The sequence below is a fragment of the Cariama cristata genome, unplaced genomic scaffold, assembly GCF_000690535.1.
Source record: "Cariama cristata isolate BGI_N322 unplaced genomic scaffold, ASM69053v1 scaffold6953, whole genome shotgun sequence".
In the NCBI taxonomy this organism is placed as follows: Eukaryota; Metazoa; Chordata; class Aves; order Cariamiformes; family Cariamidae; genus Cariama; species Cariama cristata.
Genome location: NW_009610105.1, coordinates 1 through 26,134, shown reverse-complemented (window position 1 = coordinate 26,134; position 26,134 = coordinate 1). Strand labels below are relative to the sequence as shown.

Sequence of the window (26,134 nt, the reverse complement as noted above, 5' to 3'; positions counted from 1 at the left end):
TAAGATAGAAAAATCTTTATCATAAGCTAATAAAGCTCATGAGAACATATAACAATTTCAAATTTTATTTTCCATTGTAAAATTACATATATATATATATATATACACACACACGCTCCCACTGTTTTAGTTTACTTGACTTTAAACATCACTTCTACATGATTTGTTTATACAGTTCCAGGTGTGGGGGTTTTATATATACACCTTTATTTACGTATGTATGTAAAACACTGGATATATTACTATAGATAGTGTTACACACATATATTCTTTAAGTAAATATTTATGTATAAATATTTATTTTATGCACACACACATCTATACAAATAAAAAGGCATTTGTCCTCTCAGACTGGGACCTGTGCAAGAAGACCACGTGAAGATTATCAGGTTTTGGGGTTTTTTTTTTTTCAGGAAGCACATGACAAAACGCAGTTGTCCAGAGAAAACAAGAAACTATTCAGGACAAATACTCTGACTGCAAAATGAAGACCCTCATTTTAAGTAAATTTTCCTTATCATTCGATTGCCAAACACATTGTAGACATTTAAGACTGAATATAAACCCATGCAAAATTTCCTTACTAAAGCTCCAGAGAGAAAAACGCTAGTGTACTTGTTGTCACTATGAGCTTCGTCTAAATTTCTTGCTGCTGTATTTTAACAGTCTTCTGAGTTTTAAAGCCGAGAGTTGCACTGCAACTGCTAATCATAATAACCCAAAGTCCGAGTTACGCTGCAACATGTTTTTTTCTTACTTGGACATCTGGAGACCCCAAAGTTAGACACACAACTAAACAATGAATAAGGTTGGTTATCAAATAGCTCTGAAAAACCAATGAATCTGGAGCAGCTGGAACAGGGTCAGTCCTACCCTCCCTGGTCTCTGTGTGTCTGTGAGCTTCCACTATCACTGCTAGTGTGAGAAGTCACTTCTGCAGCAACGAACAGATATTTGTTAGCCTGACCAAGAGCTACTGGTCAAGCATAACCCTGTGCCGGTTACAAATATAACTCCCATCTCGCATTAGGACCAGTCACCTGGCGACTTCAAAGCCTTCATCGCAGGCATTTGCCCCACTGGCTCCCAGATGCGGACAGCATCCCCAGGAGAGCAGCCCTCCCAAGGGGACAGGCCCTCGGTCATCCACAGGAGCCAACAGCCCAGTCACTCTCAGTGTCTCCAGGTATTTTGCCACCCTAGAGCACCTAGCGGACCTCAGTCTCCTATTTACAGGAACTTCTTACTAACACGAACTTCACAAAGCATTTAATTACCACCAAAGTGCTTATCTCATTAACTAAACAAGCCAAGGGAAAGACCAGCACTGGCAGTGCTGTATTTTGTAGCAATGACTCATGTTGAAGAGCATGATACTGCTAAGTCAACTGCGGAAGAAGTTACATTTCAAGCCCTTCAGATGCACAAGCAAACCAAGTTCACTCCTTCAACCCACAGTGCCTAACTAGAATGACAAAGCCCAAGCCTTTGAGAACTGAAAGCATATAAAATTCAAATAAAAATGACAGCAGCTTAAGATGTGTACCAGGGGAGAGAGAGTTTCTTCCACATTCCTACTAAATGGGGGGAGGGGGGGGAAGGGGAATCTTTTCTCAATAAACAAAGCTTAAAGCAGAACATGATCTTTCTTTTTTCTTCCAGACTAGACGAAGATACTAATGCAAACAACAACAACAACAAAAAACCAAAACCAAGCAGATGTATGAAAATCCCAGTGCAGCTGAAAGCTTGCACTCAAACGTCAACATGTATAGTGATGAACCTGCCTGAAGTTACACCAGACCGCCCTGCTTCTCCATTACTGTCACATGCGCTTCCTAAACACTAACCACAGAGCTCGCTGAACATAAAATAGCTGTCATTCCTCCCTCTGTTGCAGAGAAGACACAGGCAGGCTGGTTTTCATCATCCCGAGGGGTACAAGACTGATGTGGCAACTCAAGAGCAGAAGGGGCAGGCTGGAACAACAGCAATCAAGCACAATCTGCTAGAAAACAAAATAACTTGTCACATTCATCAGAGTCTGCTAATTACAGCTCAGAGAAGAGAGGGCAACCCAGATCACTCCATATAAAAGGGTGCACAAGAAGATGAAGTACCAGAGGAAGTAAATACTTGAAGTGAAGTGTTACTAGTCAGCTATGCACATAGCATCTCCCTTTATATCACCAGATCTAACACAGGTCAGTAACAAGCGAAAGTTAATTTCCCAGCACAGGCGGGTAAACTCTTATGTCCCTAGGGTGGGATTAGGCAAACCTCACCAAAACAAAACAAGAATGTGCTCTAACTTCCAGTTTATGTAATTAAACTTGACACTTTAATAACACAGTGCCCTGCAGTTACAGGTAGTTCTCCTGGAAACCCTAACGCTAATTGAAAAGCTGATGGTATTACCCAGCAAAAATGAAAACAAAGGCTATTTTTTCTGCTCTTTTAGCATAGCATGCGAATGGATGAACAGCGGCGGTAGCATAGGGGCTGGGGGTTGTACACAGGGTCAGGGGAATGGTAGGGTTGAGGCAATACTGACTGAAATGCGTGCTTAAAACTGTGCCCTCCTACTGAAGGTTATTGGCGATGGGGCAGAGGAGCTCTCTGAACCATAAAGGCAGAGCTCACAATGCCGGAGGAAACACCCCAAGACTGGAAAAGGATTTTGAGCAACGTTGTAAACCACATAATTACATGATTACAACGGCAAGCTCCTCTTCGTTTCTGGGACATGTCACATGAAGAAGTTAGTACTAGTCACACAGCTCACCAACACTGTTCCCCAATGAAAAACATTTTTATTTATTTTTCCAACTAATCTGATCTTTTTTGGTTGACGGAACGATAACTTTACTGGCACAGAAGTATTCTGGTTTAGTTCTGCTTAAATACTTTTAAATACTGTTTTCAAATTTTAAATATCATCCAGTTAAGACATTTTAGTATGGTTGCCCAAAAATCTAATTTTGGTCAAACACTTACATGAAACATCTGGAAGTAAAAATAAAATCCCTCTGGCCTAATTTAGTGCTACCTAAGACAGCAGGGTGGTAAGGAACAGGAATGAAAAAGCTCACAGTCATTTATCTACAGACAGATACAGCAGAGGAAATGAGAGCTTTGTCTCTAGAGTTGCCACTTTAACCATTTTTTTTTTTTAAAAGAAAACACAAGTCTGATGAAAAAAGAAATGGCAGAGCAAGTCATAGGGGAAAGCCTTCAAAATGGACACAGGCACCCCAGAGCCTACGTGTTGAACAGCGAGCGCCAACTGCGGTGTGGGATGCTCAGCGAGGGTCTAAACTTTCATCGAGTACTCGGGGGAGATGAACGCAAGTTATTTAAAACCACAGCACATCGAGCTGGCACGTCACTTTAATACGCTGCCTATAGATTATGTTACAGCTCTGCTTTATAATAAGCCTTTAGCTTCATCCTCAGCTCTCTGGCGAAATGGAGCAAATAGAGAGCCACAGCTTTAGGGTTTTAAGAATTGTGAGATTTAGTTAATGCTTCTGCCAAATCTGGATGTGCAGAAGTATCCCACGGCAGTGAAAAATGCCATAGGTGCTTGGCAAAGGGTCTCAGATTGAACAGGGATAAAATTTACAGTGATTAAGTGAAACAAATTGAGCTTGCAACTGAATTTAACTACGATTTACAGACTCCCCATCGGATTTACAGTTTCAGTCTTCACTGCTTTTTAAGTGTGAACAAAAGCCTCATTTTAATGCAGAAATAAGAAAAGCATCCAAGTATCCACCTGAAGTATACTCAGCAAAAAATGAAGGGCTCGGGTGCTTTCCCAGGGCCAGCCTCAGCCAGCGATACAGGAAAATGCAAGAGGGCAGACGAGGGAAGGCAGGGAGAGCAGCCGGGCTGTGCCGGGAGGGCTGGGGATGCCCGTACCAGCGGCGCGCCGCACAGAACTCCGGCTCCGGCAGGATGAGGGACAGGCTGTCCCACAGCGATGGCATTAACTGCACACACAAACTTCACACTACAGGGCAATGTGGAAACAGAACAAGGCGCAGAAACTTTGCAGACCACTGCAACGTGGTAGGTAACAAACGCTGTGCTGTCATCAGGTATGTAGAATATAACAACCAAAAGGAGAAAAGAAAAAAAGGAGACCTTTGCCACTCATTTGTAAGTGGTATTTAATTTGACAACAAAACTCATCACTCCTTGTTTGAGACCCCAGTGAAGGAAGGAGCTTGAAAACACACAAACCAGGTTGGTTTGCACAGTAAATTCAAGCACAACTTAGCAATCGCTGGGTTTTTGCGACGCTGCCAGGTAGGAGCAGGGTCAGGCCCCCGTGACCGGCTGCATGGAGGGAGCTGCCCCACAGGACACAGCCTGAGCTACACCTTCCCCGGGAAGGTACCAGCACAGGTCCGGCTTTTCCTGAGAACAAGGTTTTGATCCTGGACCAAGGGTAGCGGTGGGTGCTTGCAGAAAACTAATCTCCCCCAAACTGAACAGCAATGCTCAGAGAGAGATACATATGTATATAGATAAATATATGATGCCTGCAGGTATTTGTTACCACCTCTGTTTCAGGGCTGGTATGCATCAATAAAAAGCTGTACTAAGGAAACCACCTCCAATTTCTCCTTCAGAAGGGCCTTGCATGACAGCTTTCCCATGCCTGCTGGCAGCAGGTCAGCTTGTACTTTGAACAGAAAACTTAGTGTTGCAACATCTCTCTCCTCATCGCTCCACAGCACTAAAATAAAACATGCAGAAAGACAGGCATATACACATTTTTGATGCGTACATAAAACCTAATACACATAAAAGCCTACTTATGTCAACATGAGTCTGTTTAATCCTTGCAATAATGTACAAATTGGTTTTTGAAGAACATGAAGACATTGACAGAAGAAAATAGTGTCTTAAATAAAGTTTCAAAGTCCATTAATAATTCAAAACATTTTCTAAGGAAAATCAAAGTAAATTTTTCAGTCACCTGCTGATGAAGAGCTTGCTGAAAGACAACATCTCATCGTCCCATCAAGGGTGTGACTGTGTTTCAGTCTTCGCTTCTTTTTTTTTTTTTTTTTTTTTTAGAGTCTGGCTCAAATATAAGATTTTCTTTTTTTCCCCAATGTGAAAATATCTGAAAATATCCAAATCTTAGAAGAACTGGAGGAGAGGAGACAAGGAGAGGAATAAATTATAGTTTTGGCGACATCCAAAACCAGCAGTGAAATGGAAGGCAAGGCATATTTGCAAGGATAAAACCACTTTCTTATTTCAGATTTGCTAAAAAGGAAAAAAAAAAAAAATAGTAGCTTTTCAAGCAAGAAGGGAGAGTAAACAAAAAAAAAAGCGACATCCAAAACCAGCAGTGAAATGGAAGGCAAGGCATATTTGCAAGGATAAAACCACTTTCTTATTTCAGATTTGCTAAAAAGAAAAAAAAAAAACCAAAAAAAAGTGGCTTTAGTAGAGAAACATTTACTGAGTAAAAAAACAGCAAAATGTTGAAGTTCTGGGCTCAACACTGGATTTTTTCATCAATAAACTGTTAAAGCAGGTTACTCAAGTAAAACGTTTAGACAAGACTCTCCATCTGCTGTCAGAAAAGGTTTGCATGCTTTTCCTCCAGGCACCATCACCACTACAGCATCCACCCACCCACCAAAGGTGGGACCTCCAAGCAGCATTTCAGTGCTTCTCGCCACTCCATCTCCAGGAAAGCCCTTTGTATCACAGCAAGCCCGCATATCGGCGCGCTGAGAAAGCTGTAACTAATATGTCGAGGTGAACTATTTATGCTTGCAGAGCTAATATTAAGTGCCCATGTGTAAAAGAAAAGGAGTTGAAGGTAAAATCATTATGGTGATTGCTTACAGTAGATGACCTCTCCAGACCGTGCGTATGGATCCCAATACTTGCATGTCCAAGAGCTCAAAATTCAGCACCTGCTTAGATATTAAAGCACAATGGGCAGAGTTGACTACAACCAAGTATTTGCCCACAAACACCACAAAATTCCTCAGGCAGCCTGAAGGAACATAAAACATTCACTCAACAGCCAAATCAGCTCTATGCCATAGTCTTCATTTGTCTGTAGGTTTCTGAAGCCAAAACACATGAATAAAGGCAAGGAAAATTCTCTTGAAAACAAAGGTTCTATTCATCACTTATGAAAATGCTAATTTACTAGCACCAAAATACATTTTAACATGTGGAAGAGACAGGATTGCCTAGGTTTTTCTTTTCTAAGCAGTAACTCTTTGTAGGTGACTTCTGTTTGACCATGAAATTTATGAAATCCTGCGAAGAAACTGCAACAGCATTGCAACAACTACACAAAGCGAAGCATTTTTCAGAGTTTCACTTCAGATTTTCTTTCAGGTTCAGGATAAATTCCTTTCCACAAGTTTACACCACCCCAATCAGCTGCAGCATCCAAGTCTGGGGTGTTCTAGGAAATGCCCCAAGAAGTTTGGCGAGGAGGCAGCACCTCAGGGGAGCCCTGCAGTGCAGCAGAGATGGAAAACACGAGCTCCGTACCCAGAGACAACGTACAGGAAATGCTCGAGTAAATTACTGTCTGGGTGAGCCAAAGGAGGCAAGTTCAGGGGGTATTAACATTTTTCTATCTGATGAAAAACAGACTACAAAAGGTATGAGAAACAGATTTGTCACTACATGGCTTTCCACACGTATCCAGCTGCCAGAAATGCTACATGGCACAATTCAAAAAGTAGGCGTCATGCCAGCTGTCATATTCCTGTGTACAGAGAGTCAACCAAATGAAGAAAGGAAAAGACATTAAGGTTAGAGTTTCACTTAAGGGGAATGTATTAATTCCATTTTTTCCACAATGTGTTCAACTTACAATACAAAGGCCATTCTTACACTGAAATGCAGTTCTCAAAGTAAATGCGTTAGACATGCAGATGGCTAAAATTATGTCCTAGTGATAACTGTGGAGTACGGTGCTTCCACATTTGTTACGTTCTGCTCTCAGTTACCTCATTTTAAACAAGAGCACATGGAGACATAAGGTACATATTGTAAACATCGTTCTTTCTCCTCTGCAGAAAAACCACAAGTTTAACTATATTACAATCCCATACAGTTTATGGCCCAGCCCAGATATTTATGCAACATGATAGAGACCTTTCCGTACCTTCTTCCAGCATCTTCATGTTTTAGTGCCTTTTAAAAGTATTACAAATTTATAAATGAAGCAACAGATTTCCTAATCATCTTCAGGAGAGGTTCAGGTTACGATTATCTGCATACCTACTTATTCCGATATTTCCTTGGGATCTTGCCCGCCATGCTCCGTTCCCTACTTCCAAGGATTTCCCACACATGACACATACTTGTTAAAACGGCAGCAAACACAACAAGCAAAGCTTTCCAGAGTAATACACATTTTTCACTGGCTAAAGACTTGTCTCCCTCCGATTAGAAGAAACCAGTGAAGCTGGTCCAAGAATTCTTGAAGGACAATGGAAGCCTAAAGCTTTATTCATTAAAGGGCTTATTCCACATGGCACTGCAGTTTGGATTCAGCACACACATGACAGACAAACTAGAGAAATAAGTGTATATATTCATCTTCCATGTTTTTCACCTGGATATAGTGCAGTCTGAAGAGCCCCGCCATCCAGCGTTTTCCATCCACAGAGTTCAACTGCATTATTTCACCAGTGCATAGAACAGGGCACCGGGTAGCTTGTTCACACCCGCATTCAGTAATTAGAGAAAGCAAATTAGCAGTTCAGGTCTCATTTTAAAGCATGGAGGGACCTCGTTCAGCATTTCTGGCAAGTCATGTCCAAGAAATTAATGAGGCCAACGCTCCCAGCCACCCGCTCCTCCCCACGCTGCCGGAGGTGACCCCCAGCATGGGAGGCGAGGTGCCAGCTCCTCACCCGCAGCACCCTGCATCCCAGCATCCAATGAAGTCCCGAGCAAGACACTCCCGCACACCCCCACTGAAAGTCCCCTCCGCCCTTTAATGCTCTGGGCTTGTGGCAACTTGCAATGCTTCATGAAATCTAATAGAAAAATATTTCCCCTAGAGTGCAATCTGTCAGAGGAGAATTCATTTATGACTTGGCTGAACCGAGTTTCAGGGCACTGAGGGCTTCCTGGCAGGCAGCAAGAATTATTCAAATCTCACTTGATTTCCCCCCCACCTTTTCTTTTGCTTTGCCTACGCTGCCACCAGAAGCTGGAGTCACCGTTAATAACCAGCCACTGTGCCCTACTTATTTTCCTAACAGGGTCAAATTCTGCTACACATGCCACATACTGTTTATTTCAGAAGGTCTCTAGCAAGCCAGCTGCTCTGCAATTCACTTTCCTCTACCGCATACTACACTATGTCCCAATAAAACAGTTTTTAGACAGTCAGCAACACTTTGGTCACTATGTAATCGATTTAAATACTTGGATTTGACGCACCATTTTCAGAAACTTGGAGATGTAAATTGTTGTCTGTTTAACTACACATGCAACCCAGGTTATAAGATATCTGCAAAAATTTGTTTGAGAACTAAGGGGGGGGACGGGACGGGACACCACAAATGCAAGAAAAATATTTGGCACAGCTCTGTGCCCTAAAGTCCTGAAATATTTATAATGCTCCTTGATCATAGGAGCTAGCGTTGCCACCCTCACGCATTCAAAAACCATGAGTCAGGTCCTAGAAATAAGGAGGGTTTTTTAATCTCAGGATTTTAATGCCAAGATACACTCTGAGGTTTCACTGGGTTTTTTAACTTACATTTCTTGAATCTTCAATGCAACACTGAGGGATTATTTTGACGATTTAAACTGAATCCAGATTTTGATAGGAGCATATCAATGCAAAGGACTGGGAGCTTAACAGCATCCTCCCACCGCTCCCCGCCCAAAAATTCACCGTTCCTGTGACACCCACCAACAGCACCAGCAAGAGTAACTCCGGGGTCCTCTCTAATCTCAACCGGAGCTCTTGACCATCTCCCCATGGACCCCCCCTTGGAAGGGCCGCTTTAGGAACCTCACTCCAGCATGCAGGAAGACAGCAAAAAGAGGTCAAAGACAGCTACGGGTGGTCCTAAGTAATGTCCAGCTGGGGTTACTGGTGAGGATCTCAAAGCACCCCCTCCTCCTTATGGGAGGATTGGCAAAATAAAACTCAGCTCTGTTGGACTGCAGCGTGGCCCCTCTGATGAGTTAGGCTTTGGCTCCGTTTTAGTTCAAGCCTTTCAACAGCAACTTAACCTTTACTCTTCCTCCTAGTGCAAACAAAGGGGATGGGGATGGCCAAACCAGTATCTTTGGGGTGATTTTTTTTTAACCAACACTTTGCTTTGGGACTGCATTTATTGCTGAACAGAGATCAGCCCGAGGAAGTTGCTACTGTTTTTACAAAGCAGTTCAGCCCTATCGCATTGTAAAAGCCTCATGGGCAAGTGAAACCTAAACCTTCCATGTTCTCCTGAATCAGAACAGCCTGAAGGGGCGGAGGGAGGACTGCTAGTGCTACCCTTGCCATGGAGCTGGAGAGCAGCACGGATCTTGTGGCATGTTCCAAAAGATAGCCCCACACACGGGGCAGCAAGAAACCGAAACGTAGTTGAGTCTCCATGCCCAGGGTGGTCAGGTATCCGTCAGGAGACTGAAAGCCAGAAGCCACCTCTAGACCCATCTCACGACCTCCCATGTAACAGCAGCTACAGAATTTTCCCCAAAGAAGCCAGCAGCTCTTTTTGGGCTGGCAACCCAAAGCGTGTGTGTGTTGCTGACGGCGTCTGTGCTTGTTCAGGAACCCAGTGGTACCCAAGTGCTCTCTGCTGCATAAAAGAACAGCTTGTTTCTTGATGCCGAAGCACTCCCTGCAACTGTACCAATACAGCAAGAGCTGCCATACAGCCTCACTTCTCTGATTAAACAGAAACCCAGTGCCGGGCACAGTAAAGCCAGGACGTACTATGGTCTGGTAAGGGCGGTAAGGAAAAACTGGAAGGAAAAGGATGATTACAGATTTACAATGCAGTACTTATGCAATTCAAAACAAGAGGCAAGATCTCCCTATAAATACTTACACCATCTGGTATACTGAGTCCAGAGCTTTCATCATTTGTCATTTGGACCCTTCTGACAAATATCCTATATATTTCATTTTAATAGTTTTGTGGGGTTTCGTAGTTGGGGGTTTTGTTTTGGTTTGGGTTTTTTTATACCTAGCTCTTATTATTCCCTTCATTCCTATCCCATCATACACTTTTCTGAAGCCTAAACCCTGTTAATGTCACAAATAATAACAGCTTCTGAATGGTAATTCTCTTAAATGATAACTAACAGTAAAAACACCTGGAAGAGTTACGTCTGCAGTAAGACAGATGTCCTCAGGCTAAGGAAAGTAAAGGGTGGGAAAAAACTGAAGGCAGTACAAATTGTGTTCTTCCAAAACTATCTTCCTCTTTATGCTAAAAGAAAAACAGGTGACAAATTGAAAGACTCAAACCTATTTGGCAGAAGTTCAAAAATCAGCTCTAGAAAACCAACTCTGATTCAATCGGAGTGGTCAGCAATCTAAATGCCGAAGTGAGGTATTTCCTAACTCATAATGCCCATTGTTACGCATTACTTTTCCCAGAATTGATACCAGCATTACATAAAGGTCATTGCATCTCAGTCTAAACGATTTGCATGCCACCCCTCTCAAGTGTACGCTTCCCCTGAAGCACAGGGGTTATGCATTCCACAAAACCTATCTTTATCCCATCATTCTGGATAATTTTTCTTCTTGAGGGATCCCCTCGTGATGTCTTGCCTCTCCTCCATGTTCGGCCCCCCTCTCCCAGCCATACAGGGGTTTCTTTAAAGAGTCCATGCTGTAGGATGAAGGCTGTATGAGGTAATCATCATCAGGGCAAAGTAGGACAGAAGAATCTCTACAGAACCTTGTTTGGTACCCTGGGGATATGTTCTTTGCTAAAGAGAGCAACAGAAGCCAGAGAGCAGGAACGGGGCAATTACTGAGCTAACCGAACAGGCGTAGATTAGGATACGCAATAAAACCAAGTGCAGAGTTGTGCACATGGTGAGCGAGTGACAGAGGAGGCATTCGGAGTTACCACAAGCACTCGAGGCACTCCATCTTCTTGATGAGGTCAGGAACCAGTTGACGTCAATGGCCATAGCATCCAAAATTGTGTACTTACACCCATCTGTCTCCATCACCATGCCAAAAGCGTGCCCTACATTTCCAAGGAGGAAGCAGGGGGAAAAAAAAACCCAGCAGTTTAGCCTTCTCCAACAGCAGAAGGTCGCAAAGTGAAGTGTCAACGCCAACCGGTTTACCCTAAATCCTCAATTTCAATGCTGTAATCGGTTTCCCGTGACCAATTTCCAGTCATTTAATCCCACACCAGCCAGGACAGGGTTATAAACTGATCTGGGCTGTCAACTGCAACAGCAGCAGTTTTCATCAGGTCAGGTATCAAAACAAATTAATGTCATTTGAAGTTTTAATAATCAGCAGTTTCTACGTTTTAAAGTTCAAGCGTAGATGTGTCAATGGAAGAAAATACTCTCACAGAGGAGCTAGTCCACCGGCCAGAGAGTATCACATTCCCTCTGACATAAGAGGGATAGCGATACTTTTATCCAGGGAGATACTGCAAGAATTCAAGCTCCCAAAATTTAAGCACACACCTCAAGAAAACCATCTTTAGGTTTTCGCATTGAAAGTGAATTGCATTTCTAGGCATATACACAAAATTTCTTCCTTCAGTCAAAAAAACTACTCATCTGTATTTTGTTCATAAGCTCAATTATTTTAGTCAACAGCTCAGAAGAGACAGTTTTACAAAATCACCCAGAAAAGGACTAGCTCTGAAGTCCTAGCCTCTAGCTTAAGAGTCCAATAATTGCATACTGCAAAGAGAGATAAGGAGATAGAGCATGACTACAGCACTTCCAGAGCAAGGGGTAGTAAAACACCACCACACACCTAGTACACAAAGACTCCTCATCCGTAATGCTACTAAACCACTTGATTTAGCCCTATAGTTTTAGTCATGGGAGACTGACTGGCTGGTCAAAGGTCTGTTTCCCATCTAGCTCTCAGGATGTCATACACACATCTCTGCTAGCCAGTTCTCTTACAGCTAACAATCACTGGCTAATGCATCTTTGAGAGAAAGCAGAAAGCTGGCTGGGAAAGGTCAATTGTCTCTCCTCCAGGCTAGTCAATGTTTCCTTCCTTCTGGTAACAACAGTCTGAAGACCCAATGCTGCAGGGTGCTGAGCAGCAATGCACATCAACACAGGCTGAGCTTTAAGCAACAGTCATCTTATGGAGACAACTTATATGCCTCAAATTACACTTTCGCTCAAGTGTTTTTGCAGCACCAAGTCTTGGGCTCTTCACATTTACAGGATTACGCTCAATCTGCACAATAGCAAAAAAATTAGTTTACAAATTGAATACACTCTCAAAGGAGATTCATGCAAGGCCCTGCTACAATGACTTTTGCTTCTAGCCAGTCGCCAAAATACAACAGCTGGAAAGTGGAGAGAATAGACTGTATCCGTAGCTGACAAAAGCTGTAATTTAATAAGCATTCAGCGGCAGTTTTCACAGCTTAGTACACTGACAGACATGTCCTAGCAAGCCTGGCTTCCGCACTTCTAGACTGTACTGTCCCCAGGTACCTGCCCCCACCATTGTGCCAGCAGCCCCAGCTCCCGCAGGCCAGCCTGCTGGGCTGAGAGCTTCTGCTGCACCAGTCCCACCTCCGACCCCTGCCCAGCGCACTGATGGAGAAAGAGCTTCATCCGTGGAGTTGGCTCTGAGCTCCAGTACAGCGATGCTGGCACAGGTTTTCTTCTGCCAACCTCCTTCAGCCAGTGATTCCCACTGACAGAGGGGTGGGGGCCAGTTCACGTACAAGAAGAGTGTTCAGTACTACATGAACTTATTCCCATTTTAGCGAACTGCCAGTGTTTTGGGGTTTCCCCACACACACACACCTCTGCGCATTAAGAAAAGATTTAAAGAGGACAGGAGCTCAGGCTGCCATATAGGATGCAATGCCGCCTGTTCTCCAACCACTACTGCTTCCCTCGCAAGGTCGACTGTGTCCCCTGATCAGGATCTACGTTACATTTGATCAAGCCATGGATCCAGACAACCAGTTCTTCACAAAGAACCACTATACTGTCCCCCGAGGGCTGAATATATATTTTGGGGGATGGCTTTTCATTCCTGAATAATTGCTCACAAGCCACCTTAGACACCAGGCAGAGAACACTCTTATTCTGGACTCAAAACCCTATGATTCAACAAGGAGCTGCAGAAAGTCAACAAGAAACAAGACAATTCACGCTGCCAAGAGGTCTTTGATGTTTAAATCTTCACAAGCCTTCCATTTCCTTATCAGTCTAATAAAAGCAAGACCAACCCAACTTCCACAAGCTCTCTGGCTTGTACATCTCCACTGGGGTTTTTTGTTTGCCTTTCTTCCTTTTTTCCCCCCCTTCCTTTTAAAGGCATTAGGTAAAGAAAAATAGAACAGCACAAAACGAATTGCTTAGATACACGAGCAAGTTGGAGACAAGCAATCCCATCAGTCTACTTCTCCATGTCTTCCACAACGCCAAGCTAAGTCTAGAACCATAAAGAGAAGAGGTAGAAACCACTGGCAAGGGAGCCTCACCCTCCCCCCCAAAAACCCCAACAATTCTGGCCTCTTACTTCACAGGAAAGAAAGAAAAGTTCCACTTACTAGCAGCATTGGTCTCAGAACTACACCTGGCTTGTCATGTATAAGATGAGCATTAGAAAGAAAAAGCTTTAATAATAGCAGATGTACTATAAACTGAGATTAAACTGCTCTGCCTGGCAGAAGGAGCATTTGCACAGCAAAGCGGCTTTTTTTTTTTTTAAGGGTTCTGAACAAAAACGTTCTATAGACAGATTTTCCACCAAGGTGATATAATCTTTTTTAATAACAAAAATATGTCTTTATGTCTGCTTTTTTCACTTTTACAGCATTTTGCCTTCAATCTACAGAATTTCTTTTTAAAAATCTCCAATGCTATTACTACCAATACAACATCACACTTCACGGAGACACTTTGATCATTTTCTCCACAGGTTTAATGGATTTGGGGTGTAAGAATATCTAAAGATGATCCCACTACATTAATAAACACAAAAGCTTAACAAACAGGGAGTTTTACCCTCCTGACATTGATACACTCTACATTAGTCCAGGCTTACCGTCTAAATTGCTACTCAAGCCTTCAAAAGGACTATGAAATAACACAAAATAAATGTTTTCTGTTGCCTTCCCGTGGTAAGTACTTCACACTGTTCGATCACTTGTTGGGGAAAGAACTAGATACTGCATTAGGTCATCCCTTAATATAGCGCAGGGTAAGCCAAACTTCTTTCATATCCAGTTAACATGCAAACCATTTGACCTTTCCAACAGGACTACTAAAGACCTGGCAAGTTCCACGTTTTAGCCTACGGGACTTCACACAAGGCATTACATTTTACTCCAGAGCTTTGTTACAGGCACAGCTGACAGCAATTGCAACAGTTCATACTTTCAAATGCTTTCAACTATCAGATGCCATTTTCTCTCACTTTTAGTAAGCTTAACTGTTTAAGCTGAAGTTTCTAATGCACAACTAACTCAGAATGAGCTAGAAACTCTAATAATAATAATCCATAATAGGAAAATATTATGGACTGTTCCACTCGAAATTTTCTGGCCTACATTAAAAGAAAACACACCACTTCTTAAGGAATGCATAGCATCTTCCTGCTTTGAGTGAGGACTCAACACTTGGTACATCTTGAAGCTCAATAGTATATAGGCAGAAGAGTCACCCAGCTGTCACAGAATTATTAATTTCACTCCAAGTTTTCTGGATCATAAAACACTAAAACACTGAAGACTGCTGTTTTCCCTGTTAAGTAAAAATAAAGGACTGACAGCAGAAGTCTCTTTGTGCTCTGTGGCTGCTTACTCAGCAGTTTTGGTGTAAAGTATGGTTTATTCCATTGGTGCCGCACTTATTCATCTGTTTTGAGGGTGTGTATCACAATATGATCTTCAGTTTATAACATGCTATTTTGTCCCCCTACTACCTCTCTACTTGGGTCAGCGTACACAAGAGACTACGTGATGGGAACTGCACCGGTGTCTTCAAGTGACAAAAGATGAAAAGCTCCTGTGTGGGGGACACCATCCCATTCACTGACAGTCTTGAAAGGTAGGTGATGAATGAAGGAGAGAAATGGAAAAAGAGGGTAGGAATATCCCTGTGCAGTGTTATGTAAGTCATTTAAATCAGGCTTTTTACAGCCTGTCCAGTAAGGGTGGCCTTCATTCCCCAACTCGAAACCTTAGGTCTGTTCTGCAGAAGCGTTTGGTGGCCACAGGCACATGCAGTTGGCTGCTGCCTGAGTAGCAGTCGGTCACAGAGCAGCACCTGCCCCTCCTCACAGCTGTACCAAACCCAACAGCATCCACATTTTGTTTCCCTCTTCCTCTGTTGCCACTTCCTACATTTCCCTGAACTTCATTTCCATAGGCACCTAGTTTTAAGCAAGTCATTAGAGAGGCTGCTCTTACAGCACAAACATAGCACAAGCTCCTAAAGCCTTCTCTTTTTTTTTTTTCCCTCCACTTAAGAAGAGGAGACTGAATTGCCACAGCACAGCCCTACTCAGCATGGCCATGGTCCTGAAGAAAACCCTTTCAAGAACAGTTCCTGGACGTGAACGTAATTACAAACCTGACCTACCAGCAAACTTGTCTGAGAAGACCATCATAGCCCTAATCTAGACCCATACAGCGCACAAGCACATACCGACATACAGCAGTAGCTTGTCTGCATTTAAACCAGGCTAGTAGAGCTAATGACTCTCAACCTCTTACCGATCGGCTCTGTCTTCACCATCACACATCAGAGCAGCAGGACAGTATAACCTCTTCAACACAAGCAAGGCTTTAAGTCAACATGGTAACTGAAGCTACTTGCACCTCAAAGGACTCTGTGCCCAAAGTTCATAGCCTTTTTCTTCCACCCATGTCAACTCTAAGAAAAGATAGTACCTCCTCCTGCAAATCCACCTTGAGGGCTTCTTATAGTAAGGGAACCTGAACAGACACTTTTGTCATATTTTCCCTCCTTTTACTGCCCTGAAGACTCATTTAAAGACTCATGTAACAACAGCCTTCACAGTGGCCTCCTTTCCTCCAGCCTCTATTCTTGTCACAGCCACCTATGGAAGTAAACGTACATTTATTTCTCATATTTGTTCAAACAAACCTTGGCCTCAAATTTTTTTTTCTTTTTGACCACTGGCAGGAGGAATATCACCTTCCCCATACTTCCACTGCTTTCGGCACACAAGAGACAGTTTTCTCTTGCACTTTCCCTTATATTGATAACATACGAAATCTATTCTTAAAAAGTCAAAACAAATGAGAAAAAAAAGGCAACAATGTTATCTCCTGGCTCTGTACCAAAGCCAAACAAACAAACCTTTCAACACGATGTCTCTTCTCACAATGCCTTCTGATAGCCATCGGCCAATGAATAATGAGAAAAACGTTTACACTAAAAATAGCATCTCCAAACGGTGGGGAAGTCGACAGAAGTCGTCAGGCCTCCAGGGCGAGATACTCGCAAAGAAAACACGTCTAATTTTTTTGCAGTTACTATACAATAAACAGTCCTGCTTCGTGGCCTCTGGATGGACTGCCAATTTTGCATCTGCTCTGAACATCTAATCAGAGTTTATTTTTTTTGTATCTGTCTGAGAAATAGACACTGCAAACAAATACTTTAGTTTTTCCATCATGAAATATATAGCTTGTACTCCTCATACTGTAACTAAACAGTCACTTATAAGGGGAAAAAGAGTTACCAGCATTTTTTTATTATAAAAAGAGCATGTTCACACATCACATCAGATACTCCTCAGCTACAAGTTCTTCGGTTCCTTTTGCTCCCCCAGTACCGCCAGCTTCACTTTTGGGGGAATGACATCAGTTGAGGAACTACTTTAAAATAAGCTGGCTTCCTACTTGGTTTGAGGAGGTTGCATGACAAATAAGGTCACGAACAGATGAGATGCAGACATTTTTCTTTTGCCTCTTCTCCCCCTATGCCCCCGCTTCTTCCCAACCCCACCCCAGTGACGGTCTGTCTTGCGTTAAACGGCACAGCAGAATAGACAAGGGAAGGAAAACAAACGGTCAGGGGAAACATAGCCCTTTTCCCGATTTTCAGCACAAAGAAGTTAAACAGCACTGGGAAAAGAGGCAATTGGGAAATTACATCTGTACCAACTGATCTCTCCTTCCATCTGCAAGTCAAACCGAGGAGCTCTCTCAAGGAGGATGTTGCTTGCAGGCAAGTACACAAACCCTGAAGCACTTACCAGCACTCTTAGGACTTTCAGAAAACTCACTCATATTAAACCACTTGTGCAGCTGGGAGATTTATAATTGTCCTTATTCCACTCGGTTCCCAAAGGAAAACCTCTGCTCCTTCAGCACTCCAGCCAGAGAGGATACAGACTCTGGCACTGGTAGTTCATTTATCATTCTCTGTTGTTGGTTTGGGGTTTTTTTTGTTTTGTTTTTCCCCCAGTAAACCACATCTTGTAAACAGAGTTAAACAGAACAGAACACTACCTCTTGCTTTGTGTCTTGGTTAATCCCATCTGTTTCATAAGCACTGGTAGCTCCTGTAAAACGCAGCATTTGCTGCGCTAGGAGCAGGATCACCAGGTAAGCGCTGTGACCTCTGCCGACATCTCTGCCCCATGCCAGCAAGGTGCAGCAGTGGAAGACATCTTCAGCTGTATTTTGTGCAAACCATCACAACTCGGTAGCAAATCAAATCAGCAAAGCAATGCCAGCAGCTGCCAGTTAGGGCTTAGTTAGTAGCTCTCAGTAGCTTCCAGGATGAAGCATAAAGTTACCAACACAATTATCGCTGGCCAGGCCAGCAGTTGTTCCAGTGTTTCTCTCCTGTTTCACATACCTGCTTGAAAGAACATTTCCCCAATCCTCCACTGCAGTAACTTGTTTCATACTTACACAAAACTTGATTTTACTGGAAATGACACATATGGCTTAATAAAATAATTCACGCTAACACAAGGGCAAGAGGCTGGGCCAGACTCTAGCCAATCAAGGCCAACATGCTCTAGGTCCATTCAAAGCATCATTTTCCTTTATTCTCTTCTCATTAACATTGTCACAGATGTTAATGACTTTAAAATAGGTTGCTTTCAAATATTAAGAAAGCCAAAGGCCAAACCCTTGAATAAGCAAACACTGCAAAACCAATCATACATGCTCCATCCACATGGACAACTTGCTGGGTAACCATGTAGGTACCCAGGCCAGGACAGAAGGGAAGTGGGACAGCAGAGGGGACAGCTCCTCTAAGCGTGACCTCCCCATACCAGTGTGGAGAACATCAGTATGCTCCCATGGGATGAACACGGAGCAGCTGACGTGCTGCACATGCATTCCCTACTTCATCCCAAGGTGGGCTGCTCTTCTGTCTACTCCCTGGGTGTACTGCTTGCCGATAGATTCTTTATCATGAGTCTTCCATCAACAGTAAGCTTATAACAACACTGAAAAACATACTTGAAAACCGAAAAACTGCAAAAAGAAGGGGCTATTTCTAAGGGGCAGGTTTTGTTTGCTTGGTTTGTTTTTTCTAGAAGAGGTAAAGTGATCAGTGAAGCAAGGAGAAGCTAGGGTGAGGGGAAAAAAAAACCCACAACACACTGAAAGAAGCTGCAGTAGAAAAACAGAGCTGTCAGGTCAAGCATTTCAAGAAGATGGTATTCCATTTAATTCTTACAGGAGGAGAAAGGCAAATAGCAAAACATCTTCTGAAGAAAGATGGTTAGAGTTGCCACCAGGATTGAACAAAAAATGTAACTTTTAAATACAAGAAAACGTCCTATGTATTCGCATTAGACAGGAGGGTATATTGCACATAGGCTGCATTACTGTTCAGACTATAGTTTCACTTCAGTACTTCCTTGTTGCTAGTGCTAAATACTGCCATGGAACAGACACAAGCACTGTTTAGAGGCTGCACCACAAAAATTCTGACAGGCTACAAACATTTCAAGCATACACGTAGAACAAATATTTAAACCTCTCACAGGTCATCACAACATAACAAATACACCATCAATACCAAACACTACTTATTTCTATCTCCCGAGGACAGCAGTTTTGACAATTCTAATGCTACAGTCATGCTTACTGAGTTTATTCTGGTTATGTTAAGCACTGGGAACCAACCAACTCCCCAAAAAGTAAAGCAAATACAATGTTAATTCAAACTCTAAAGAAGTGCGTATTGTTTTAAAAGCAACTGTGTTGCACATAAACAACATAGGCCATGTTGTAGATATCATTAATACCAAATTCTGTAAATATAACATGTAGCATGCCCAAGAGCCACTCCAGGAATCCCACCTAGCAATGTGTTTGGATTATTTTATCTCCAAAACTGCATTTCTTTATTCTAATTCAGCAGAAGAAACAAACTCTTGTGCAAACAAATCAAGGAGACAAAGACTGAGTATAGATCAACATTATTCCCAAACTGGACATATCCCTAGTGTCAGCAGGATTTATCCAAGACCATAGATCTACATGGATATCAGCAATAGCAGATCTCTTATTATTCACAATCATGATTAAAACCAAAACAATTCAGCTGCAATTATTTTGATCCGATAGTCCTTTTTGACCCAGCTGGTGTTTAGCAGAACATCCTGCAACTTGGAAATAAATTTTGTTTGCAAACAATTGAGAAACTAGGAGGACCCATGATGCAATTCTTGCAGCGTAGCCCATGCTTAAAGTGTTGGGGCAACGCCTCCCAAATCTACCAAGTGGAGATGCCTGTTATGTAGCTGCCTTTTTGGTGGTCTGTGTTGATTCAGAAGCAATCAGCTTATTCATACGAAGACAATCGCATTATGGCAAACGTCATTTCACATGACTACATATATTACAGATAGCTGGATAAACATTAAGCTGTTTCTTCCATAGGGAAAAAGTCTGAATCTTAGCTATTTCCTACGATAGCTACTTTACAGCTACCAGAGCATAATTAACTTCACATCTCAGTAATTTGTTCTTATCTACTCTAACTTTCCATTTTTTCAGTTTTGCATCACAACACAGGTCTTGAAGGAATAAGGAGAGCAGTTGCTTCCTTAACTAATGTAAAAGGCCGTGAGGAAAAATTGAGAAGAGCAACTCAGAATAATCTAAGTTCGCATACCTCGGCTCCAGTAATTCCTGCCTTCTTCACTGCAGGCTAACTGGTCACAGTTTGCCATCTCTCCTTATACAAGTACCGCTACAGAATAAACAACCTGGAAGCCCTACAGTACAGTTACATGTAGAGGCCTGAGCCACTTTAACACTTGGCCGTTAATAAAAGATGTAGATGTACCACCTCAGCCCACTCTTTTATTGCCTGTTGAAGGGTAAAGATCAAATTCTTTTACTTTCAGAACAGCTTCCTCCCCACTGACCCCTCTTTCATCAGAGCCATATCCCCCACCAGGCTCCCAACACCGCTCCCACTCCACATCAGCTTCCCGGCGCCAAATTCCCAGCCCATGCCACAGCACTCTGCAGCTCTCCGGCAGACCTTGGCAAGGGACAGAGAAGGACTGCAAAAAGCCACCCCGCTGAAGTCCAGCCAGGTACAAGTATAATATATACATAACAGGTATCGCACGCTGTACTGATTCATGCCACTAACTATAAGGCTGTACCCCCAACATCACATATATCGCTGACTGTGAAATGTGGACAGCTGTGTAAGGATACGTAGCAACTTCAAAGCACTAAGCTATATGAAGTGACTGACATAAGCCTGCAATAACTGGTGCTATCGCTTATGGTGTTGCAATTAGTCTACAATATTCCAGCTTATGAAAAATCAAATGTTACTGCTACCCCTGCACTAATGTTAACCTGTTACACCTTAGCTGACATTAAGAATTTCAACTGAAGAACAACAAAACAGGCTTATTTTACTTTAGAGGCAACAAGGAATACACCCATTTAAACTGCATTCTGTACAAAGCCAAATTATTGAAAGCTTTCTCCAAGGAACAATACGAGATCTTAATTTGTTCAAATCATCAGTAAAAAGAGATTAGCTTTCCAGATAAATAGCTTCAGAAACCAGTTTATTTTCTGAGCTTCGTAAACTGTACTTTATTTGAACTTAATTTCAAGGAGTTTAAACTAAAGCAGGAAATTAGCCCTCAGCAGCACAGCCAGATTCAACCTCAGCATCTAGAGGACAAATTAAAAACAAAACAAAACCAAAAAAGTCCTCCTTGCCAAAGAACATAATTCTGCTGTCTCATTAGTGTTTTGCTAAAATAATTTAATTAGCAGTCTTCAGATACAGGAAGGCATTTATGCTTCATCAGGAAAAGAAGGGCTGGGGGGGTGAATGGTACACGCTGTTCTAGCATACCAGGAACACAGCCTTGAATTCTTCCAGCTATCGGGCCAAAGCTGGATTGGCATACCAGAACTAAGCACTTTTTTAATCCAAAGGGAAAAAAAAATATGTACCAGGCAGTCTCATATTTGCATAGTCTTAACTGCAAATAAGAAGAAACAGTTCAGCTGAGGAGCAGTGCTGAGGTATAATAGGTGAATTGGATACTGTGCTTCACCCTCCCACGCACAAATTAAAGTCCTAAAACCACCCTGGTCCCCATCTTTCGTTACGTTCTGCTCTTGTGGGTGCTGACATTTGTCATTAGGGCATCCTGTAACTGAGGCTTTTATACATAGCCATTTAGGCCAATTCCCCTAGGTTACTCTGTGAGACAGCATATCTGATTCCTGCAATAAAGTAGTAGTCTAGGCTAATTTCAACATATGTTTCCTCTTTAGAAACTTTTAGATGGGAAGCCTGCTGACAGCGGGCCTGCCCTCTAGATCTGCAGGACAGCAGAGGCCCCTACAAAGAAAGCACTACCCTTTCATAAAACTAGTTCTTTCCTGTGGTTTACTGCCTACAGCACTTCATGGCTCATCAGTACCACGCACAGGTACCCTACGCAGGCAAAAGCCTGTGCTTTTGCAAATCCTTGTCACGAGAGCACTTCTACTATCGAATCAGAGGAGTGCTATCCACAGCCCCAGTTCAAATTTCTCATTAGGGTAGGAGTAACCAGCTACTGAACAAAAAACTGAATTATAGTTTAGCCTGAAAATCCCTGGAATTTGGGAATAAACTGCTTCTCAACCCCTTTTTGGCTCAGATATCAGCTGCATGCATCTGTACACAGGCATTGCTATAGCTCTCCAGTCCATTTTAGCCATATAAAAATAATTTTGCAGGGCCAAACTGTATTTTAACTTCAGCAGCATAATCCACAGGTGGATAGGATAAGCCAAGTCTAAATGAACTAGCAGAGTTTGAATCGCTAGTTGAGACTAGCTAAAAATATTGCCATGATGCATAAACCCAAATAGAAACCTGCTCCATCTTCCAGGGCAGTATCAATTCTGCAGTCCCAACAGGTGTAAAAAATAATTCATCTTTGTCACTAAACTTTATGAATATGCAGGACAGGGAGGAGAGCTGTCAACAGAAAAGGGGCCATTTGTACATAAATGCTTCCACGCTGCAAACCAAATTTAAAGGTGCCAGGGTACAGAGCCATAAGAAGCCAGTTTCTTCACCCAGAGGTTTCCAATGATCCTATAAATTCATTACTGCAAAGTTTGTCCCTATATTTCCTATGCAAAGTGTTTCAGTCATCTGAGGAAGGCTTTGAAACTTGGCCCACACTGAAAGACAAGCCTTCCCTGAAAACGTGGTTTTAAAGTACGAAACTAGTTAGACAGTGTCTGGGTACAAAGATCACATTTGTTTTGACTTAGTTCCTCAAATCCTTTGAATACCAGTTCAGAGCACATACTCTATAAAACGCTCGTGAGAACTGGCACGTTCACTCAGGCACATATTGATGAACCGCTATTTACAACTACTACCATGTACGTGCCTTTTTATTGTAAATAGTGGGACTTGCAAGAACAGACACCAGAAGATCCTCAAGCTGCTAAGAGCTGCTGAATAAACAAGGGTAACATAAGTGATTTTTCCCCGCTGCCTCCCATTTGAACTGCACAGGCTCAGCCGTGCGCAGAAAATTGCTTGTTTCCTGCCAGCCTCCAGCCTCTGCATCCCTCTTCTCTGGGTGGGAGCAGGGAGGGGAATTCAAGGGGGGGTTCTTTTGTTTGTTGCATAAATAAATGCAGGTAAAACAACTATTTCAAATGAGCAAGTCCTTCATAAGACAATTTTATCAGAGTCTTCAGACAATAAAGGAGATTTATTTTCCCAGCTTCCCCCCCCATACACACCGCTTCCCAAACAGCCCTCCATGCCACAGGGCAAGCTGAGCCCCAGCATCTGTAATTAATGGCTTTGCATACTTATGTCTGAAGGTTGCAGGTCGGCCACAGCGTAACAGATACCCACACGCAGGCAAAGAGGCAAATGCGCTTACCCGAGAGATAGACAGAGGCACGTTGAAATCCTTGCCCCCTTGAAGTCTGAAACCCCACGGAGCCGGGCCGACCAAAGAGACGCTGTAGTTGCTCATGATGTTCAGTATTCAAGGATCAAATCCAAAGAACTGATGCCTGCAGAAGAGGATTAGAGCTTTAATTTAAAGACGATAAAAACAAAAGGCACTGTCTACCATTCTGAAAACCTTCTTTCTTTGTCTGTGTTCCCCTCCATAGTACAAAAACAACCAAAAAACACACATCAGGTCTGTCATGATTTGTGCTTTTATTCCTCATGTGTTGTTTTCCTCCATAGTTTAGGAAGAAACCTAACCAGGGAACTGGTAACATGGACTTGGAGAACTTCTGGTGCTGAGATGTTTGACAACTGCTTCTTACTAACAACATACTGGGGAGGGGAGGAAATAACCACTGAACATTAAAGCTCATCTTAAAAAAGAAAAAAGTCAATGTTCAGACAAGCATGAATTGATAGTATCCCTTAAATACAAGCATGGAATAAATTAACACAACTGGCACGTTCATTTCTAACAAAATGAATATCATATGCTGTCATGTCACCAGCTCCAAGCTTGTTTCTAAATACATTATGTCTCGACAGTTTCAAAATGACACGAAAACATCACAACTTCGAAGTTAATCAGAAGAAAATAAAATGCCTATGACTATATTTTTATAGCATAGCTTCGTATTGGTAGAACAATGCTACAGACAAAACAGATATTAAAACCAACCCTCAAATGAAAGCTGTGAACTAAAGCAAAATACCCACGGCCACAACTCAATGCTGAGGAAGCAAAACCCAAGCATCTCCCTCCCCACAAACGCAGGCAACAAATTACCTTTAAAAGGCAACCGAGGCTCTTAATTGCCGTTCAGCGTCAAAGATAAGGGCTTCAGTTTCACCTCAGATAAGTAACGTTACAATGACATCTTAGGTAGCGGGTGCTGTCTATTTTTGTATGGCTGAAGCCAGGCAGGAGCACACCAGGGCGAGCTGGTGTAAGACTACCCCGGGGCACAGCCAGATTCCATACTCGTCCAGGGACATTTCAGCCGGACCTTCAGTCGAACAGAAACAAGCGGGCTGCAAACCCCACCGAGCTCCGCAAAGCCCGGGTTTAGCTGTTCACACACCGTAGGAGGGCTGTATTATTTTTTCGGAGGCGGTGGATTTTTGCAAACGCAGCCCACCCTCGGAGACCATCAGAGCGGGGCTGTCACGCAGGAAAGGACATTTAGTGTCATTCCCTGAGAAAGCCATCGGTAACACACGTCTCTGGGTTCACCTCTCGGGGTCGCAGAGAGCCGCTGCTCAGACTTCTTTCTAAATCAAGTAGTAAACTTTATTCACACCGACAGCCACTCAGGTAACCAGAACGGGGCTGCTGGCACTGGGCAGAACAAGATATCCATTAGGAAGCAGAACGTGGAGCTGGTTACAGAGGTGCCTGGGTACCTGGGCAGTACCTGACGTGCCCCTGCCTGTTGGCATCCAGCAAAGGGGCAGCTCTGACCAACCCACCCTTAAAAGTCTCAACAAGCACCAACGTACAGAGGGGGAAACGCACAGCGCTGAGCTTTTGTGGGGCTGAAGAAGAAGAAAAGAAACAAAAAGCCTCCACCAAGTTTGAGCTAGGACTCTTAGGGGGCTCATTCACCACTAAAGCATGAACTACAAGTCATTTAATTGCTCTGTGCACAGAATTCCTTATAAAAAGGGGATTTTAATTAGTCACAGATTTCTTTCCATAGAAAAATACAAATTCTCTTCATTCCCTCTAACTGAAATCCACCACAGCGACAGGTCACTATAAATTAGAGACAGCAGAAAAGTAAAGTACAGCTAGTGACCAGCAGACATGCAGTTTATTGGCTTTACCTATCAGTTGAAACAAAAGCACTTGTGTAGTGTTTTCTTTTTTTTTTAACTGAGTAACAGCTAGTTACAATAACAGACCTAGGAAAAGATTAAGTTATATTAGGAAAGGATACTGTTCTTTTTCACTGGTAGCAACTACAAATAGGAGGGAAGAGACTGCATGCTGAAATGCCATGCATCACACTCATCATCACTCATCTTTCCTTTCTCACCCCCTCGATTCTGCCATGTCTGCATCTCTAGGCTTACAGATAACACCAGGACAGAACGGCAGACAAAGGAGATTTGTTGATTCGTTCAGAGTTTAATTTAACAGATTTCTTAAAACATGCTAGAGCAACAACAGCAACCCACCAACCCCACTTCACAGGGGGAGCGTTGCGCAAACAAACCCGCTAAGGGTGAAATTGTGCCACTTTCGCCGAGACGATCAAACACTTGGTGGATCTGCTTCTGGAAGGGGGAATTTCAAAACCCAGGCAGAAATGCTCGCCTTCACCACTGCGCACCCCAGGGCACAGAGCTGCAGCGGGGGGGCGAGCAGTGCCCTCCTGTCCCCCCGGAGGGGTGGCTGTGCCTGAGGAGGGGACAGCGCCAGCACAAGCCCCCGGCCCCC

At 42.9% G+C, this 26,134-nt stretch overlaps 1 protein-coding gene across 1 annotated transcript in view; it reads right to left on the bottom strand.

Moving 5' to 3' along the window:
- The window catches only part of PDLIM5 (PDZ and LIM domain 5), a 72,240-nt gene extending 48,530 nt beyond the window's left edge, over positions 1–23,710 (bottom strand). The window contains exon 1 of the mRNA XM_009697764.1: positions 23,615–23,710. Within this exon, the coding sequence (XP_009696066.1) occupies positions 23,615–23,710 (96 nt within the window). The remainder of the gene's footprint in view (positions 1–23,614) is intronic.
- Between the last annotated feature and the right edge of the window lie 2,424 nt (positions 23,711–26,134).